We start from the raw sequence: 18,019 nt of genomic DNA, 5'->3' as shown, positions 1-18,019 counted from the left end.
TGCGTATTAAAAAACCATAAATATTTTGGGAAAAATAATGATAGGAGATGAAACTTCAGCCAAATAATAATATACATAATTTCAAGACTAATTCCCAAATTGTAAAACAGACCCATGCCATATTTCAAGCAGTACATCGATTTATCAGTTGTTGTGTCCAATGTATCGACAGTCTGCTTAACTATCGATGTATCGATAAGTTGTACCATCCCTACTGTGAACTGAACGATTGTTGAAATGAAAACAACTGAAATAAGATGAATTAAATTAAATTAAAGCCACTGTACCACGAATCGAGAAAAATTACGCATAGTTAAACATAATGACATTCCGGTGCGATCGGAAGTAGAAGATATACGCTAGTCCCAGCTATGTGTAAAATTCCCGGTCAATGTCGGGAGTTAAGTTAACGCTGCGCTGCCACTGAACATCCTTTTAACCCACTGAGAAAAAAGGCGCCTGAATGCACCGCAACACAGCGATTAAATGGAATTACAAATCAAAGGGTTAAGGTTTGTGCGAAAAGCAAAATAAGGAGCGGAAAAAAACTCGCACACACGTACGTCGCGTATTGCTGTGCTGCGAGTGTGTGTTTAGCAGTGCGTGCGTGTGTGTGTGTGCGAGCGGCGTGCTGCATGGGTGTGTGTGTATAATCATGTGAAAAATCGATTGGCAGCGCAGCAGCAGCGCGGCGGCGGCGCCAATTGTCACTGACTCGAAAGAAGAAGCACGCTTTTATGAAAACGCACGAAAAATTGTTATTGCAAAATTACGAACGGAAATAAAAGCATACTGCTAAAGACGAACAACCGCTCATAGAAAAAAGGGAAAGAAAGAAATGCTCGAGGACCATAATAACAGTTAGCGCAGCGATCGCCGCAAAAAAGAGAGTGTGGGAGAGAGAAACGGCGCCAGCACACACATATTCTTTATATAACTGGGCAAAAACGAAACAAAACAAACACAAAGAGGAAACGCCAAGGAGCAGCGAAAAAAAAAGAGCGGGAGACTGCCCAGAGCGTGTGAAAGAGTAGGGGAGAGAGCTGGAGCGCGGCCCCTAGATGTTATCGAAGCAATCGGAAGGACTGCGCTCATCCTTTCGATAACCAATTAATATATCAATAGTCTATACACATATATATTTATATATATACAACACTTTTAGAGCCCCGATAGACGACAATTTCGATTGTTGTTGCCCCCGGCTTTTGACCAAGAATGGAACCAGATCCCAATGGGATAAAAATAGAGCCCTCACTTGATCAGCAGCAGTACGCCACCCATGTGCTGGCCATCAATGGCTCCGATGCCCGCCTGCTCATCGAGCATTCCTCAGCTTTGTTGGTACCACTCTCCTCGCATCACCATCTCCAGTTGCAGCAGCAGCAACAACAGCAGCAGCACGTGCAGCAGCAACATCAACAACAGCAACAGCAGCATCAGCAACAACAGCAACAGTTCCAGCAGCAACAGCAACATCTTCACCAGCAGCAGCAGGATCAACTGCAGTTCCAGCAACAGCATCTCCAGCTTTATGCACACGCACCACTGAAGCAGCAGCAGTTGCAGCAGCAGCAGTCGCAACAACAATCGCAGCCGCCACCCACTCCATTGGGACCCACCAGCAGTGCCAGCTCCGCATCCATAACAGGTGCCTCCACCACTGGCCACCAGCAGAGGTGGAACGAGAGCGCCGAGGCACGCCAGCGCCGTCTGGCCAGAAATGCTGAAAGAATGCGGGAACGCCGGCAGCGCGAGAGCGAGGACGAGTATCGCAAGCGATTACTACGGAATGCAGAGGCCAATCGCCAGAGACGCCAGAATGAATCCGACATAGAGAGGGCCATGCGGCTAGTTAGGAATGCGGCCAGGCAACGGCTACGCCGGGCCATGGAGTCGCCGGATCAGAGGGCCAAACGGTTGGCCAAATTGGCCGAGAGGATGCGCATGTATCGTGCCAGCGAGACGAACGATCAGCGGAAGCTCCGGCTGGCGGAAATGGCAGCCAGGGCGCGCCAGAGGATCGCCAATGAGTCACCGGAGGAGCGCAAGGAAAGACTGAGAAAGCTGAACGATTATGCCAAAAAGGTCAGAGAAAAGAAGAAGGTACTGAAGCATGTAGTGGTGCACGGTGGTTCGTCGTCGGTGGTCGTCTCAACGCCGACATCCTCCTCGTCGTCAACGGACCAGCAGCACCACCACCAGCAGCAACAACAGCAGCAACAACAGCAGCAGCAGGTGCTAGCTGTTGCAGCAGCAGCCGCAGCAGCGGCGGCAGCCAATTGTACTAACGAACACACTATCAATCTAAACCAGGCGACCACCACAGCGACGACGACGACAACGGACGAGGCAGGCACCCCGCAGCCCTCGGAGGATCAGCAGCATCTGGTGACAGCGGCTGCCTATCAGCAACACCAGGCCCTGGCTGGAGTGGAGTACATGGGACAGGGCATGTTTCTGGCGCCCGGCTCCCTGCGTCCACCCATGCAGCTGAAGCAGGAGCCACAGACGCCGCAGCAGCAGCAGATCACCCAGCAACAACTGCAGCAGCAGCATCAGCGCTACACCATCACCGGGCAGCAGCAGCAACAGGTTACGGCTGCTCTACTCGAGGGCACCGAGCCGGGCAGCATCTTTGTGCAGCAGATCTATGGCGATGAGGGTGGCAAGGGCACCGCTAAGCTGCTCCAGGCCCATGTGCCGCACTTCATAGCCGGTGGCCAGCTCGAACTCTACCCGCACAAATATGCCGCCAAGAAGCAGGAACTTCAGGTTCGTATGCAGCCGTAGGCGTGGGAAGAAAGTGTAGTGGATTTGAATGATCGGCGATAGCAACCCAAAACACACACACCGTAACGCAGTAATGCCCAAGCTTAGAAACCTCCTCTATCCAATGAAACCTTTATGTAATGAAACCTTATGACGCAGCGGCTATTTGCTTGTGTAGAGTCTCGTATTATTTGTTATTTAGAAACCGCTGCATTGTTTACAACCACCATTTAATTGAAATCCGATCGGTATTCAACAAAAATAGAGCACTATCTTCCAGTAAACGTAAAATCAATTACCACGATTAGCTAGTCTTTCTTGATTTGAAATAATAACAATAAATGATTTTTGCAATTGCAGAGGAATTTGGAATCGAATACAAATTCGTAGCACTGGTAAAATATCAAACAATTGCCAATATTCGTAAATTTCAAATATTTTCCTTGCAGTTGGAGAAATCAACTGCCTCAAAGGAAAATGATTGAAACCGGAAAGTAGGAATTTTGAAAATATAGAATTCAATGGAAATGGGAAGGAGAAACGGCTGATGGACATTTTTTTTGTATGTTTCTCTACCCGCATTTCACCTCCTATTTTGATCAATTCGAAAATCGTATCATTTAATTTCAGTTTACTTAATTGTTGGTTGTTTATATTACTTGTGTTAGTTCATTATTTCGATTAGAATCTAATGAATTAACCATATAGAGTGTAGATATATGTAGCATTGTAATTGTTGAATCTAAGGAGAACAAATCAAAATACTTTTACCAACAAGAAACAAACAAAAAAGTGGTTTTAATTCGCTTGTGCAGGTGTGTGTGTGTGAGTGTGTGTCCACCATCTATATCTTTCACTCTATCACTCGCACTCGCTTCTATTGAAAAAAACCAATCTATAAAGCCACTTTCAATCACAGCAATCAATGTTATCTCTCATATTAGGAAATTAGGTTGCAGTGCTTTATAAAATTCAATTACCGAAGATTGCTGCGATAGAAACCCCATAACACCATAACATCATAACCACATAGGCACATAACCCACCCAAAACCAAACCGACTCACCCGTTGGCTTGCCAATCCTCTATCCCTTCTTGCAGTCGGACAACGATGCTCCGGTATCAGCTGGCGGCAATGATAACAGCGGGTCTGTTAGTCTCGGCCACAACGAGACCAAGGTGATCGTGACGACAGCCAGCGGGGAGCAGAAGCTGCTCAAGGCGACGCCCGGCCAGGCGCAGCAGCTGTACAACCAATTCCCCTACCTGGCCACCTTCCCCAACACCACCAGCAGCAGCAACAGCACCACCAGCACCACCAATGTCGGCCACGTGGGCGTGGTGACGGCGGGCACAACAACAAGCGCGGGCGGCACCACCACCACCGCCTACTATCCAATGTACCACAATGGCTTCCAGATTGGCATCGGGCCGAATGCAGTGCCGCCGCCATTTACGCCCGTTAACTTTGCCAATGCCGGTGGCGGCAATAGTCCCGGCCAGTACAACATCCTGGCGGCGAATCCAACGCTAACAGTCACTGGATTGGGACAGCAGGAGCAACAGCAGACAGCGGCGGCGACGCCACAGATTGTGAGCAACCCTGTGGGCAGGGGCAGGCCGCGAAAGAATCCGCTGCCCAGCGAGGAACAGTTGAAGGTCAACAGCCTGCTGGAGCAGGAGCTCAATCAGATGCTGTCCGCACCGCAGCTGGCCACCAGTACGCCGCGTCGCGGCAGGCCACTGTCGCAGACATCACAGCAACATCATCAGGAGCTCAGCCAGATTCATGTACATTCCACGGCCGATGGTGACAGTCGAACGCCAGTAATGACGCCGCGACGCAGTGGCGCAAACAAATATGAGACGGAGGAGGAGAAGCGAATACGTTTAGATAAGATGGCCGCACACCAGCGAGCGGTGCGTGCCAATGAGACGCCCGAGCAACGCGCTACGCGCCTCCAGAAGCTGAGCGAAAGAGCACGGCTGAAGCGGGCGCAGATCCGGGCCACCGAGAATACGGACGAGCGCAAGGAGCGCCTGTCCAAGCAGGCGGAATATGCGCGAATGCGACGCATGCGCAGCCACACGCCGCGCAGCAGTAGCGCCACCAGCACCGAGTTCCGTGCCAAAACCGAGGAAGAAGATGAGGGCCAGGACGATGACACCAGTGCCGAGCAGCATATGTACGAAAGTGAAGCCGTTTCGGTCACGGGCACGGGCAGCGATGGTGGCTTCGTCTCGGTGGTGAAGGCCGATAACGACGACTCACCGTTGGGCGGTGGCGATGGCTCCAACGATCACGAGCAGTTGCCGACGCTCCAGTTGCAACAGCACGAACTGCAACAGATTGCCGGCAGCCTGCAGCAGCAACAGTTGGTGCAGCATCCGCATCACGAGGCGATTGTGTTGAACCAACAGCACCGCCTGGTGACCATCAGTCAGCACCAGCAGCAGCAGCTCCATCAGCCACATCCCGGCTTCAGCAAGCTGCAGACAGTCAAGGATTACGGCAACGCAGCCGGCGGCGGAGGAGGTGGAGCTCCTGGCTCTGGCGGCGGCAGTGGAACCGGAGCACCCGAGAACAATGACATGCTAAAGATACTCGAGCCTATCATTGTGATGAAGACCAAATGAGGTTCGCGGAGGCGTCACAGTCGCAGCAACAATCGATAGTGGGGATGTGTGGATGACGTGCTAGCCAGGCCTCCATTCCCGCCAGGAAATCAGGCGTTGGACGCACAAACGAGAGAGGATATATCTGCGAACAGTAGGGATTGTCTATAGTTATCAATAAGAGTATTTTTTTTTAAATTTGTTTTTTAATGTGTCGATGTAACTTCTATGGTAGATTGTGTAAAAAGTCAGAGTAAGCGGAGATCAAGGATCAAGTGCAATAAGGATGCCTGGCAGACACAAAAGTCCCCCGGAAAACCAACAAACGGATATGAACGCTGTGACGCCCCGAAAACCACTGAAAATCAAGGAAATGCAGCTAAAAAAGTAAAAAAAAAGAAACTACGATCGATGGAGGAGATCAACTAAACCTAATCCAGAATATGTAGCGCGTAAACAGAGCACTAAGTAGTTGTATGTATTAACTATTAATTTTTTAAATTAGCAAAAAGAAAACCCAAAATAACAAATAAATATAATAAGATCAAAACGGAACGCTCGATTGGCAGCGATATATGGGAAAAGGGTCAGCTAGTGGCTATCGGTTATCGATAGCCGATAACAGCTTTTAATAAACATGTTTACTACGCTCCACAGCGAGGATACGGTATACTCGGCAGATTCCGTGGAGTGGCTGACGCAGGATGATGCGACAACGGGCTTCTTCGCCTGCGGCACCTATCAGTTGGTCCAGGAGGAGGGGGAACCAGCGGCGGAGATTTCATCCAAGCGTCCACGCAAGGGTCGCGTTTATTTGTACCATTTTGAAGAGGCAAACTGCAGGCTGGACCGGCTGCAGTGCATAGAAACGTCTGCAATTTTGGACATGAAGTGGCTGCCGGCCTGGTGCAATGAAAGTAATCCCCACCTTGCCACGGCCAACTCATTGGGACAGCTGGAAATCTACGAGTTGCTCAGAGATGAGAAGAAACTGCAGAGGCGCACGTGTTTTTGCCTGGCGGAGGAGGAATCGCAGGAGGAACCCCCTTTGGCGCTCGCCCTAGACTGGCAACATGACGGGCAGCACATCCAATTGGCTATTTCCGATTCCAAAGGCGGACTGAATCTATTGAATTACTCGCCACAGGGTGAGATAATACGCGAGCGGTCTTGGCTGTCCCACGGTTTTGAGGCGTGGACCTGCGCCTTCGATCGCTGGTCACCGCACCTTCTGTACAGCGGTGGCGACGATATGCTGCTCATGGCCCACGATTTACGCACCGAGCAGCGTGCCTGGACCAACCGGGCGCACATGGCTGGAGTCACCTGTCTGCTAAGTCACCCGCGGCACGAAAACCATCTGCTCACGGGAAGCTATGATGAGCAGCTGCGTCTCTTCGACACCCGATCGATGAAGCGAACTCTGGCGGAACTGGACTTGAGCGGAGGCATCTGGCGGCTGAAGCCGCATCCAGCTCAGCCCGATCTCATCCTTGCCGCCTGCATGTACACCAACTTTAGTGTAGTGGAGCTGGATGTCGCGGCACCTAGCTTGAGTTTACTGGGCGCTTATGAGGAGCACAAGAGCATCTGTTACGGCGCTGATTGGGCTCCATTCCGTAACAAGGACGATGCGTCCCTGACCATGGCCACTTGCTCATTCTACGATCACAAGTTGTGCGTGAGTCGCGTGGAGATTGGCAAGTGAATTCGGATACTCGAATTATTTGCACTTTTTATCAGGCAAATGTTATGTTTTTCAACTAGATGTAAATAAATATTAATTATACCAACAACGAAAACTATAAGAAAAACAAATGGCTTATGGTTGCAAACTACCGATAGTTTATAACTGGGGAGGGGAAAAACAGAATTGTTCAGGGATTTGGTTTTTAGAATTTTCCAAAACTATTTTTAAATTGCCGTCATCCCTGACAAGCAATCGATTACGTTTTGCAATCGGATCAGCCCTGGAGCGGTTATCGTTATTGCTGTCAGCGCATTTATCTTAAATCATTCGAATTGTGGAAGTCTGAAAAATAATTTAAGGAACTTGAACTGCTTAGTCATGGTAAGTGCTAAGCGATAGATCCTGCGGGCCTAATAATCTCCCCACAGCAGCCCGAACCCAATACCAATCCCAGTTCCAACACCAACAAGGTGGACGCCGAGGACAGCCTAGATCTGGCTTCCAACAGCATTATACATATGGACGAGACCATCTACAATATGATGATTGATATGGAGAGGGAATCAATAGAGACACTGGCGTCGGCAGCGGCGCTCAATACGCGCATCGGGGAACTGTTGCAGGTGTACCAGGAGGCAATGGCCGAGGAGAAGGCGCTGCGCGCTGAGCTGCGCTTTATAGGGAATCTGCAGAATCAGGCGGATTTGGAAGATTTTCAATAATGTCAATAATGTACCGGAGACGTGATGTTCATTTTGATTTGTTTTATAAATACATATGTAAAATATAGGTATCACAAATATAGGCGCTCAATACGCGCATCGGGGAACTGTTGCAGGTGTACCAGGAGGCAATGGCCGAGGAGAAGGCGCTGCGCGCTGAGCTGCGCTTTATAGGGAATCTGCAGAATCAGGCGGATTTGGAAGATTTTCAATAATGTCAATAATGTACCGGAGACGTGATGTTCATTTTGATTTGTTTTATAAATACATATGTAAAATATAGGTATCACACGCTTTTCCATTTGATTTTCGCATAGTAACAAGTAGATGGGTTCTACGCCACCACATTCTGGATCCAGTTGAGGGCGCCGCGTATGCGACGCAGGCGGGCTCGTGCCAGAAAGCTGCAAATGAGCAGGTACTCCACATAGGCGCGCCTGCCACTGGTGGCCACTGGCATCAAGTCCGCACCCAGCTGGGGACGGCCCTCGCACATGATCTTGGTGGTCAGCGATAGCAGCCACTGGAGGATCTGTAAAATATAATTAAGTCTATTAGCTCTACAGGCTCAACTGGATAGTATCAAAAAGCACCCACCTCGGGACTGTTGGGCATGCCGCCAGCCTTAAGCCAATTGGACGGGGCCCACAGGAAGAGCTGCACCACATTAGCCGCAATATCCGGACTGACCCGCTTGGACGGGTTGGGATTGAGGATGTTGTAGACCAGCTGTTGCAACAGCGGCGGGCAGGCATCGCTCATTGGCGGCAGTTGGTCCTGCCGGTAATCGCTGTTTCGCAGCGAAAGCGTCATCTCTCCGCGCTCGCGCGCCAGACCACCGCTGCTCGAATAGAACGGATTGCGGCCGTCAAAGATCTCGTAGGCCAACGCACCGCAGGCCCACAGATCCGCTTTGCCGTAATTGAGCACGGCAAACGGACCGGGCATCGTATTGAAGATCTCCGGCGCCATCAGTGCCGCATTGCCGCCCTTGTCGACGTCGTGTGAAACGTACGGCAGGCGCAGGCCATGCACCTTGTCAGCCAGACAGCAGCCAAAGTCCGAGAGGACCAGCACCGGCGCGGCATCGTCCCGCAACTCGATTAGCACATTATCGGACTTTAGGTCCCGATGGGCCACGCCGTGACGACTCAAATGGTTGACAGCCTCGAGCATTTGGGCCAGCAGCAGAATGCGGGTGCGCGTGCTCAGCTCCTGACTATCGAGCAGTCCGCGAAGACTGTGATTATAGCGTTTCATCAGCAGATACAGCGACATGTTCCGGCCATAGCCCTGCGGATTGATGCGTTGCGGCTGGGCCACCGGATACAGGAGGTGGCCATCGGGAAAGTTGCGTACCTCGTCACAAAAGAAGCCAAACATACAGACAATGTTGGGGTGCGGCGGCAGGTGAACGGTTTGATTCTGCAGCAAACGTTCCCACTCATCGGAGGCCTCATTCATGCCGCGCTGGCGGGCCGGTACTGTCTCCTTGTACATGGCACGCAGGATGGATAGGGCGTTGCTCTGGATGTCGTAGTTGAACATCATTTTGAGAGCCAGTGGATAGGTGTCCACAGAGCTGTTGTTTTTTGAATTCGCTGGGGAAGTCTGAAAGTTCAAGTATATAGCATGAAGGCAAGTTGACAAAAAAGGAGTTGAAGTTGCATACTTACCACATTGAAGGCACTGCTGTTGGGCTGTTGGTCCTGCTGCTGCTGTTGCTCTTGTTCTCTAGCCTGGGCGCCCACGAAATCACTAGCCGCCGATGGCTGGCTGTAGTGGAAGATGTTGTCCACAGAGCCGCCAAAGTTGTGAACAAAGCGCGACATGTTCTGCAACGGCGACATCATCTCGTGGGCACTCCAGCTGTTCGGCGCAAAGGCTGGCGTTGCCTGCGGCGGCTGCTCATTCGGATGCAGGGCCTCCGAAGCACCGTCCTTTTTGAAATCCGCTGCATAGACAACAGCGGCGCAGCCTTTAGCTATGGGCGGTCCGATTTCCAAGTCATCGATGCTGAACTTGCTGTCCAGCGTATCGGAGATTTCGTCGTGATTCCAGGCGTTCTGCAGCCGGCTAGCTGCCTCCCGAATCTCCCAGCACACGCCCTCTAGTTCATCCTCCTTACTGAGGACACCCGCCCCGGAAGCCAAACTAACGCCAATTAGGGTGAAGAAGGGTGCCGAATCCCCAAAGAAGAGTTTGCGCGTGGCCCGCTGGCGTAGATCCTCCGAGTAGGTGGTGGTCACCCGGCTGAGGATGTTGTCGATAAACAATTTGCGTGCATGCTGGCCCACTCGAAAGAGTCCACTGCTGCTGGTGGGGCTACTGCCGCTGGCATTAAGCGGCAATCCCGCCGGGGAGTTGGTTGTGCGGGGCACTACATTGACCACCGATTTGGCCGCCTGCTGGGGCGTTGTCTGGCAGAGATTGGGCTGGGTTAATTTTATGTGATTTTGATTGCCAGGTTAGCTATAGTTACCCGCAGCACATTGGCAGCGGTGGAGGGTAGGGGAAAGCCTCGCTTGCTTCGTGTCTTCAATTGATTCTGGTCCAAAATGTTGGAGTGTATATCACGTTTACAATAGCTGCGCAAAATGTAGCGACCATGTTTGATCAGTCGAACGGTCAGCAGTCTCACAGACATATTTCGGCCCACAAAGACCTCGGCTCCAAGTGCCTGCAACTGAATGAAGCCTTAAAACGGTCAGAAATCTATTAATTCAATTTAAATTCTTACCTATTTTTTAAGATTTGTGCTGCTTAACTTCTGCTTCTTCTTGACCGTCAATGCTGCTCATGTGCGTGATCGATAACATCGATCGATAGCCAAACAGCTGCTGCCGATTCGATTGTTTTGTTTTTGCGTCGCAAATAAATTTTCTGCTTGTAGGGGTGGTGGGCGCTGCAGCTGCGGGGCAAAGTGAGGCGGCGGCGGCCGTGGTAGAACTACAAGGCAAAACCCTCGGATCGAAAGAGTTTATTTTTTCACTGATTCTCCAAAAATATTTCGCCTTTCTCGATATCTGTGTGGGCTGATTTTGGGCTATTTTCAACTGAACGAAACATTAATTTACGAAATCCAACTTGCCTGGCAGCTTATTTTTATTATCTGCGCCTACTTCAACGTTTCGCTTCGATTCGATTCGATTTTGTCGTTAGATAATCGCTTCCAGCTGAAATTTTTTTTGCTTAGAAAAAGGGGGTCACAACAAACACTTGCTTATCTGGTTGCTTTGCTTATATTTCCCTATAATATACTTGCAAGAATCTGCAAGAACTTACGATAAAAACAAGGAATAAGTTAAAAACAGCAAGGAGCCAGTGTGACCGTTACACCAAACTTGCGGTGTATTTAAAAATCGATTACGTTCAATATAGTGCGGACTCGAACCATTTGTTGAATTCAAAACTAAAAACCGTTTCTCTGTTTCCGTAAACACAAAAATTGAAATATAAATTTAAAATACAATGACACGCATTAATTTATTATATGAAACTAAGAAACAAATTGTCAATAACCACAAAACGAATCACTTCGGCCCCAGCATATCCTTGGGATTGACCCACTCCTTAAACTGCTCCTCGGTAATGCCAGTCTTCAGTGCCTCCTCCTTCAAGGTGGTCTTATTCTTGTGGGCCGTCTTGGCGATCAGAGCGGCCTTGTCATAGCCGATGTGGGGATTCAGGGCGGTCACCAGCATCAGGGACTCGTTCATGATCTTGTCGATCCTCTCCTTATTGGCCTGCAGTCCCTCCACGCAGTTCTTGCTAAAGGTCATGCTGCCATCAGCTGAAAGTAGCCGGATTAGTTTTCGAACTTAGGAAACACTTTTTGGGCTCACCCAACAGCCGAATGGAGCGCAGCACATTGGACACGACCAAGGGCTTAAATACATTCAGCTCGAAGTGGCCGTTGGAGCCACCAATGGTCACGGCCACCTGGTTGCCCATCACCTGGGCGCACAGCATGGTCATCGATTCGCACTGCGTGGGATTCACCTTGCCGGGCATGATGGAGCTACCTGGCTCGTTCTCCGGCAGCAATAGTTCGCCAAAACCGCAACGCGGACCCGATCCCAGCAGTCGGATATCGTTGGCGATCTTCATCAGGCTGACGGCGATCGTGTTGAGCACACCATGCACCTCCACCATGGCATCGCGGGCAGCCAGTGCCTCGAACTTATTGGGCGCCGTCACGAAGGGCAGACAGGTGAGCTCGGAAATCCGCTTGGCCACCTTCTCGGCGAATCCCTTGCGGGTATTCAGACCCGTTCCCACGGCAGTGCCGCCCAGGGCCAGCTCATACACCCGCGGCAGGCAGCTTTTGATCCTTTCCAGGCCGTTGGTCAACTGCTGTGTGTAGCCGCTGAACTCCTGGCCCAATGTCAGCGGTACGGCGTCCATCAAATGGGTGCGGCCGATCTTGATGATGTCCTTGAACTCATCCGACTTGGACTTGAGGGCATCCCTTAAGTGGGTCACCGACGGCACTAGCCGCTCATTCAGCTCCATGCCCACCGAGATGTGGATGGCCGTAGGAAAGGTGTCGTTGGAGCTCTGCGACTTGTTCACATGGTCGTTGGGATGCACGGGCTTCTTGCTGCCCAGTTCGCCACCCATCATCTTAATGGCCGCATTGCTGATCACCTAGAAGGGGTAACAATGGTAGGGTGAATCTCTAAATTGCGACGATTATTATCAATGATTTGGCCAACTAACTGGTAATTTATGGGTAGAACCTGACTAACAATACACATTTTTCGTTCCCCGTATCCAATCTCACCTCGTTGGTGTTCATATTGGTCTGGGTGCCCGATCCTGTTTGCCAGATGACCAATGGGAAGTGACCCTGCTTGTATAGCTTGCCGGAAATGACATCGTCGCAGGCGCAGGACACTGCATCCGACACCTTGCTATCCAGCCCGTAATCCTTGTTGACCTCGGCACACGCCTTCTTCAGTATGCCCATGGCCTGAATCACCGGCATCTACGGGCAGTACGTGATTAAATGGGTATGGATGTGCTCTAAAAGATGCCCAGATATGCCCACTTTCCTACCGGCATGCGTTCGCCTATATCGCCAATGGGAAAATTTAGCTTGGAGCGCATCGTCTGCGCACCGTACATCTTGTCCGCCGGCACCTTTAGCTCCCCAAAGGTGTCCTTCTCCGTGCGAAACTTTCCAGTCTCCTTGCCCTTGTCGCCCTGCAAATATGCCCCATGCTGCATGAGAAGACACCGTCTACTTGCGTCTACTTACACCCTTGGCACGAAGGCCACCGGCAACCAACCAGAGATTGCGCCTAGCCAAGCTCAAGCCATTGATTTGCTTTAGCATTTTCAGTTATTATTATTGTTCTGCGATTCCGAGCGATTCATATACAAACGATCTAACGATCAGACAAGCTAGAAAATTCTACTGGGATGCCGATGACAGTGTTGGTTGAATTAGGTAGTTTCGACTACTCGATTAACTTCACTTGGGTCCCAGCATCTGTTCGGGTCGCACCCAATCGTTGAACTGCTGCTCCGTGAGGTAGCCCAGATTGATGGCCTCCTCCTTGAGGGTGGTGCCATTCTTGTGCGCCGTCTTGGCGATCTTCGCCGCCTTGTCGTAGCCGATGTGGGGATTCAGGGCGGTAACCAGCATGAGGGACTCGTTCATGATCTTGGCAATGTTCTCGCGATTGGCCTGGATGCCATTGACGCAGTTGGCCGTGAAGGTCCTGCTGCCGTCAGCTGCAAAGAGACGATTGTATTGATTTGGAGGCCAAACAATAAGTAAATCCTCATAGCTTACACAACAGCCGAATAGAGCGCAGCACATTGGACACGATCAGGGGCTTGAAGACATTGAGTTCAAAGTGCCCGTTTGAGCCACCGATGGTCACGGCCACCTGGTTGCCCATCACCTGGGCGGAGAGCATTGTCAGCGACTCGCACTGCGTGGGATTCACCTTGCCTGGCATAATGGAGCTACCTGGCTCGTTCTCCGGCAGCGAAAGCTCGCCCAAGCCGCAACGTGGACCGGAGCCAAGGAAACGGATGTCGTTGGCGATCTTCATCAGGCTGACGGCGATCGTGTTGAGCACACCATGCACCTCCACCATGGCATCGCGGGCAGCCAGTGCCTCGAACTTGTTGGGAGCGGTGACGAATGGCAGGCTAGTCAGTTCGGCGATCTTGGCCGCGCACTTCTCGGCGAATCCCTTGCGTGTGTTCAGGCCAGTTCCCACGGCAGTGCCGCCCAAGGCCAGCTCATAGACACGCGGTAGGCAGGCATCGATGCGCTCCTGGGCGTAGGCCAACTGCTGAGCATAGCCGCTGAACTCCTGGCCCAGCGTCAGTGGCACCGCATCCATGGTGTGAGTGCGTCCGATCTTGATGATGTCCTTGAACTCCTCCGACTTCGCGCGCAGCGCATCGTGCAGCGTCTTGATCGCCGGCTTGAGGTTATTGTTCAGCTCCAGGGCCACCGAGATGTGTATGGCGGTGGGGAAGGTATCATTGGAGCTCTGCGACTTGTTCACGTGGTCGTTGGGATGCACGGGCGTCTTGGAGCCCAGTTTGCCGCCCAGCAGCTCAATGGCACGATTGCTGATCACCTGATTGCGAGATTATGGAGTCAGGAGGATTATGGAGAAGTGTACAGGAAAGTGACTGCTTCGCCCACCTCATTCACATTCATGTTGCTCTGGGTGCCGGAGCCCGTCTGCCAGATGACCAGCGGGAAGTGGTCGTCGTACAACTTGCCGGAGATCACATCGTCGGCCGCCTTCGAGATCGCCTCGCTCACCTTGGTGTCCAGTCCGAACTCCTTGTTCACCTCGGCGGCGGCCTTCTTCAGGATGCCCATGGCCTGCACCACGGGTTTCTGGAGGGGATTATCGACAGTTTTAGTCGCTTTCAATGTATCCGTATAATATCTTTCTCTACTATATAATTGTATGTTATTAAGGCTCATAATCATTAGCTCTAAATCCTATTTAGGGACTTTCGATTTTTATACGCTCTAAATTTCATTTAACTTTGCCATCTGGTTTGGCCTTGGAATGTATTTTCTATATTTTTTCAGCTTTATATAATAGAGGCTTAGTTTTAGCATTATTTTAGTTAGTAATTAGCTAGACCTCGCTGCTTTCTGAACCTTGAATGTAAAGACTAATGAAAGTCGAATATCTATTTGTGGTAAACTATTTTATAATTAAACTTAAAACGAAAACCAAATTGTGGATTCGGACTATATTTTAAAAATATATTGCTTATTCAAGAGGTAGCTAGATATTATGAGGTTTATCTCTCATTAAAGCCAGATTTAAGTATTCATATATTGCGATTTTTAAAGAGAACAGAACCTAATTAGCTTGTAAAACGACTTTTATATAATTTTTCAAGATTTTCGTGGGAATTAGTTGGAGCGAGTGGGGTATTACTTACGGGCATCCGTTCGGTGGCTCCGCCGATGGGGAAATTGATCTGGGATCGCATCGTCTGGGCGCCATAGTATTTATCCGCGGGCACCTTCAGTTCGCCGAAGGTGTCGCTCTCCACGCGAAACTCCTGGGAGGCCTGTCGATGAGAGTAATTCTGATTAAAGTGATGCAATTTGACGCGTAAACAGGGCCAGACCATTTAAGATAGATGGCAGATAAGTTGGGCGAAATCAGAACCGAGTCGAGAGACCACGGAAATCAGAATCTACAAATCAGAGGACGACCGACCACTCGACGACGGCTGCTGCTCAAAGTTAACTGAGGCGAGCTCCAGCAATAGAAACGCAGACGATAAGCCGGCGGACGACTATGGAACCAAATCAACTAGCCGATTGTACAGCGCACAGATTCTTGAAACAGCTCTCTCATCGAGCAAATTTATACGAAATGATGGAGGTGTAAAAAGGGGCCCAGTCTCGAGGGAACTGAAAGCCGAACACAGAGTGCTGAATATGAAAGACTCTACTTTGCATGGGGTGCTTTGCCAATTAGCTGCGCCTTGGCGCGCACAGCAAGGGGCACAAAAGTAGTGCGAGGATCTCGAGACATCTACTCTCTGTATCGCTAACTTGGTAGCAATGGTACTTGTAGTTTCTTCTGCTGTAAACTTGAAGAATAGGAGAATTCGTGTATTACTTATTATTTGTAGTACCATTCATGTGACCAGCAATGTTCTTTGGATTTATGGGTGTAATTTACGCGAGACTTAGTTACTATCTAGTGCTTTAGATATATGCAGTATAATCTGAATAATCGCAAGTGCGTAGTGTAGTGTGAGTGTATTACAGTGGTCGGCAAATAGATGTTACCATATGTATAATTAACCGGTTTTTAATTCAATTGCAGAAAAACAAGAATTCGCTGACTAGCACAATTTCTTGAATTACAACTCGTTTCGCGAGTTTGTATTTCTCTTGCTTTTTTTTTGCGGTGTGAGTTTGTTTTGTTTTCAATCATGTGATTTGAGTGCGATTTTTTGGGGGGGTAAAAAAAAAAACGTGTGCGAAATTTGAGTGAAAAAATCAATGCTGCCGGCTTCCAATTGGAGACACACACCAATTGGAGTTGGTCCACAAGTGGTCGCAGTGGTGTGCCAATTGGAACGGCCGTTCCAGCGGCTGGAAGGCGGTCACTTCCACTTTCCATTGTGTAACGATTACGAAACGCCCGGCATTTGTGCACTTTTCATTTGCATTTCTTCTAGCTTCGCCTTGTTTACAATCGAAAACACTTTTGTGGGAGTTATTAGTGGCTGCATGGGGCTCTCGTGCATTACATAAGGCACAATATTTGCCATGTCGATGCGAAATATATACTCAATTTGCAGAGCCACTTGAAAGTCCTTACCAGACGCAAACTTCCAATGGCAGCCCAGGGTTTCGTCATTTGTTGAACGCCGCGAAGCGTGGAGCGCTGCAATAACGGTAGCACCATCTTATTTGCTTATTTCTTGGTCGGTATTTAATAAATAAGTTTGCCAAGTGATCTTTCACGGACGAGCCCACCACAACAACACCAACATCAAAAACAACAAGAAAACAACAACAGCACCTCGCTGCGCGGGTGATAACTATCTGCCCATCGATTGTTTTTATCGACATATCGATTGCTGCTTTCATAAAAGCTTATACGAATACCACAAACCATAGCAGTTACTGTTTAAGAAAAACAATATTTCATTGCGAAATACTCTAAATTGAATACACTGATAAGTTAAATCTGTTGATATATCTTTCTTGCAAGTACAACTATTGCTTGCCTCAACTATCGATAGAGGACAGCATCTAGCCTATCGTTTGTGTGCCATCCGCAGGCGGACAGCTGTTTTTTCGGAAATTTGAACTTTTTGGGAACTTATTTTTGAAGCGAGCCTGCAATGTCGGCGTTTGTAAAAACCGTGTGCCTGGCCCAAAAGCTGTGCGCCGCCAATCCTGCCGTGGCTCGCCAGGCGATCCGCAGCAGTAAGTGGAGATCCGGATGCGCTGGCATCTGTGCATTCGTGCTCCTCTGTTTTGTTTACGTAACTTTTGCATGTACCGAATGCTACAAACTCGCCTTTTTCGTTTTAGTGGCTGGCTGGAACAAAGACTACAAGCCGGGACCGTATCCACAGACGGAGAAGGAGCGTCTGGCGGCGGCCAAGAAGTACTATCTGCTGCCGGAGGAGTACAAACCGTATGCTGACGACGGTCTGGGCTACGGAGATTATCCCAAAGTGGGCGGCGGTCTGGGTGTGGAGGCCAAGGACTCGTACTATCCCTGGGATTATCCGGAGCACAAGCGAAACCACCACGAGCCCGTAAGTGCCAGCAACATCAGCTAGTTGGCTTCAAAAAATCGAATCTAAAACCTAATATATTTCGATTGTAGATCTCGGCGGATCACGATCTGTACAGCGAGGATCGCTGGTCGCAGGCCGAACCGCCGCGCTACAAGAACTCGTACTACTTTGTCTGCTTCCTGGGAGTCATGTCCGGCTGCCTGGCACTGTACTACTGGCTGGATGACAAGAAGATGTACCGCCCCGTGGCCGCCAAGCAATATCCCAGCGATGGCGTCAAGCACTACACCTTCGAGAAGTAGAATGTACCACTCTCGATCGCTCTGCGGGCCTCGTTTTTATTTCATAGGCAATTAATCAACGCATCTGTACAATTAAAATGAATGGAAACTAAGCTGAAACATGGATTTCGTATCATTTTGCCCTTCCTTTTTGCTTGAGA

At 49.9% G+C, this 18,019-nt stretch overlaps 7 protein-coding genes across 16 annotated transcripts; 4 read left to right on the top strand and 3 right to left on the bottom strand.

Moving 5' to 3' along the window:
* The first annotated feature begins 168 nt into the window (after window positions 1–168).
* LOC6551489 (PAX-interacting protein 1) lies at window positions 169–5,943 on the top strand. Of its 4 annotated transcripts, none has more exons than XM_026981756.1 (3): window positions 169–2,106; window positions 2,317–2,775; window positions 3,874–5,943. In XM_026981756.1, exons 1-3 carry the CDS (start codon window positions 1,219–1,221, stop codon window positions 5,407–5,409), a joined length of 2,883 nt encoding a protein of 960 aa, XP_026837557.1. In that variant the 5' UTR covers window positions 169–1,218; the 3' UTR covers window positions 5,410–5,943. The 4 variants fall into 4 exon arrangements, with proteins under 4 accessions (XP_026837557.1, XP_026837559.1, XP_001978473.1 ...); XM_026981758.1 differs by lacking the exon at window positions 3,874–5,943 and adding exons at window positions 3,133–3,167; window positions 3,222–3,289 and having other exon boundaries at window positions 169–2,775; XM_001978437.3 differs by having other exon boundaries at window positions 169–2,775.
* Window positions 5,944–5,987: 44 nt separating this feature from the next.
* On the top strand, window positions 5,988–7,183 carry LOC6551488 (diphthine methyltransferase). Its single transcript, XM_001978436.3, has one exon. It carries the CDS (start codon window positions 6,026–6,028, stop codon window positions 7,094–7,096), a length of 1,071 nt encoding a protein of 356 aa, XP_001978472.2. The 5' UTR covers window positions 5,988–6,025; the 3' UTR covers window positions 7,097–7,183.
* Window positions 7,184–7,311: 128 nt separating this feature from the next.
* LOC113564525 lies at window positions 7,312–7,908 on the top strand. 2 transcript variants are annotated; one of them, XM_026982159.1, is made up of 2 exons: window positions 7,312–7,459; window positions 7,510–7,908. In XM_026982159.1, exons 1-2 carry the CDS (start codon window positions 7,457–7,459, stop codon window positions 7,798–7,800), a joined length of 294 nt encoding a protein of 97 aa, XP_026837960.1. In that variant the 5' UTR covers window positions 7,312–7,456; the 3' UTR covers window positions 7,801–7,908. The 2 variants fall into 2 exon arrangements, with proteins under 2 accessions (XP_026837960.1, XP_026837959.1); XM_026982158.1 differs by having other exon boundaries at window positions 7,313–7,459; window positions 7,507–7,908.
* A 134-nt stretch (window positions 7,909–8,042) lies between these two features.
* On the bottom strand, window positions 8,043–11,185 carry LOC6551487. Of its 3 annotated transcripts, XM_026982154.1 has the most exons (7): window positions 11,086–11,185; window positions 10,892–10,976; window positions 10,541–10,835; window positions 10,283–10,486; window positions 9,477–10,220; window positions 8,398–9,411; window positions 8,043–8,332 (listed from the first exon to the last, which is right to left on the bottom strand). In XM_026982154.1, exons 4-7 carry the CDS (start codon window positions 10,445–10,447, stop codon window positions 8,135–8,137), a joined length of 2,121 nt encoding a protein of 706 aa, XP_026837955.1. In that variant the 5' UTR covers window positions 10,448–10,486; window positions 10,541–10,835; window positions 10,892–10,976; window positions 11,086–11,185; the 3' UTR covers window positions 8,043–8,134. The 3 variants fall into 3 exon arrangements, with proteins under 3 accessions (XP_026837955.1, XP_026837954.1, XP_001978471.1); XM_026982153.1 differs by having other exon boundaries at window positions 10,541–10,976; XM_001978435.3 differs by having other exon boundaries at window positions 10,541–10,991; window positions 11,086–11,164.
* A 66-nt stretch (window positions 11,186–11,251) lies between these two features.
* Window positions 11,252–13,152, bottom strand: LOC6551486 (fumarate hydratase, mitochondrial). Its single transcript, XM_001978434.3, has 5 exons — window positions 13,064–13,152; window positions 12,862–13,008; window positions 12,587–12,790; window positions 11,646–12,450; window positions 11,252–11,593 (listed from the first exon to the last, which is right to left on the bottom strand). The coding sequence occupies exons 1-5, from the start codon at window positions 13,139–13,141 to the stop codon at window positions 11,334–11,336; spliced, it is 1,494 nt and encodes a 497-aa protein (XP_001978470.2). The 5' UTR covers window positions 13,142–13,152; the 3' UTR covers window positions 11,252–11,333.
* LOC6551485 (fumarate hydratase, mitochondrial) lies at window positions 13,132–16,867 on the bottom strand. 4 transcript variants are annotated; one of them, XM_001978433.3, is made up of 5 exons: window positions 16,644–16,867; window positions 15,241–15,372; window positions 14,477–14,677; window positions 13,604–14,408; window positions 13,132–13,542 (listed from the first exon to the last, which is right to left on the bottom strand). In XM_001978433.3, exons 1-5 carry the CDS (start codon window positions 16,728–16,730, stop codon window positions 13,280–13,282), a joined length of 1,488 nt encoding a protein of 495 aa, XP_001978469.1. In that variant the 5' UTR covers window positions 16,731–16,867; the 3' UTR covers window positions 13,132–13,279. The 4 variants fall into 4 exon arrangements, with proteins under 4 accessions (XP_001978469.1, XP_026837956.1, XP_026837957.1 ...); XM_026982155.1 differs by lacking the exon at window positions 16,644–16,867 and adding an exon at window positions 16,106–16,123; XM_026982156.1 differs by lacking the exon at window positions 16,644–16,867 and adding an exon at window positions 15,949–15,973.
* Window positions 16,868–17,006: 139 nt separating this feature from the next.
* On the top strand, window positions 17,007–17,971 carry LOC6551484 (NADH dehydrogenase [ubiquinone] 1 beta subcomplex subunit 8, mitochondrial). Its single transcript, XM_001978432.3, has 3 exons — window positions 17,007–17,257; window positions 17,366–17,595; window positions 17,667–17,971. The coding sequence occupies exons 1-3, from the start codon at window positions 17,173–17,175 to the stop codon at window positions 17,877–17,879; spliced, it is 528 nt and encodes a 175-aa protein (XP_001978468.1). The 5' UTR covers window positions 17,007–17,172; the 3' UTR covers window positions 17,880–17,971.
* Window positions 17,972–18,019: the final 48 nt, after the last annotated feature.

This window comes from Drosophila erecta, unplaced genomic scaffold (assembly GCF_003286155.1).
Source record: "Drosophila erecta strain 14021-0224.00,06,07 unplaced genomic scaffold, DereRS2 tig00000126-arrow-pilon, whole genome shotgun sequence".
Taxonomy (NCBI): domain Eukaryota; kingdom Metazoa; phylum Arthropoda; class Insecta; order Diptera; family Drosophilidae; genus Drosophila; species Drosophila erecta.
The sequence above is the reverse complement of the archived record's forward strand: the minus strand, read 5'-3'. Positions and strand labels throughout refer to the sequence as shown.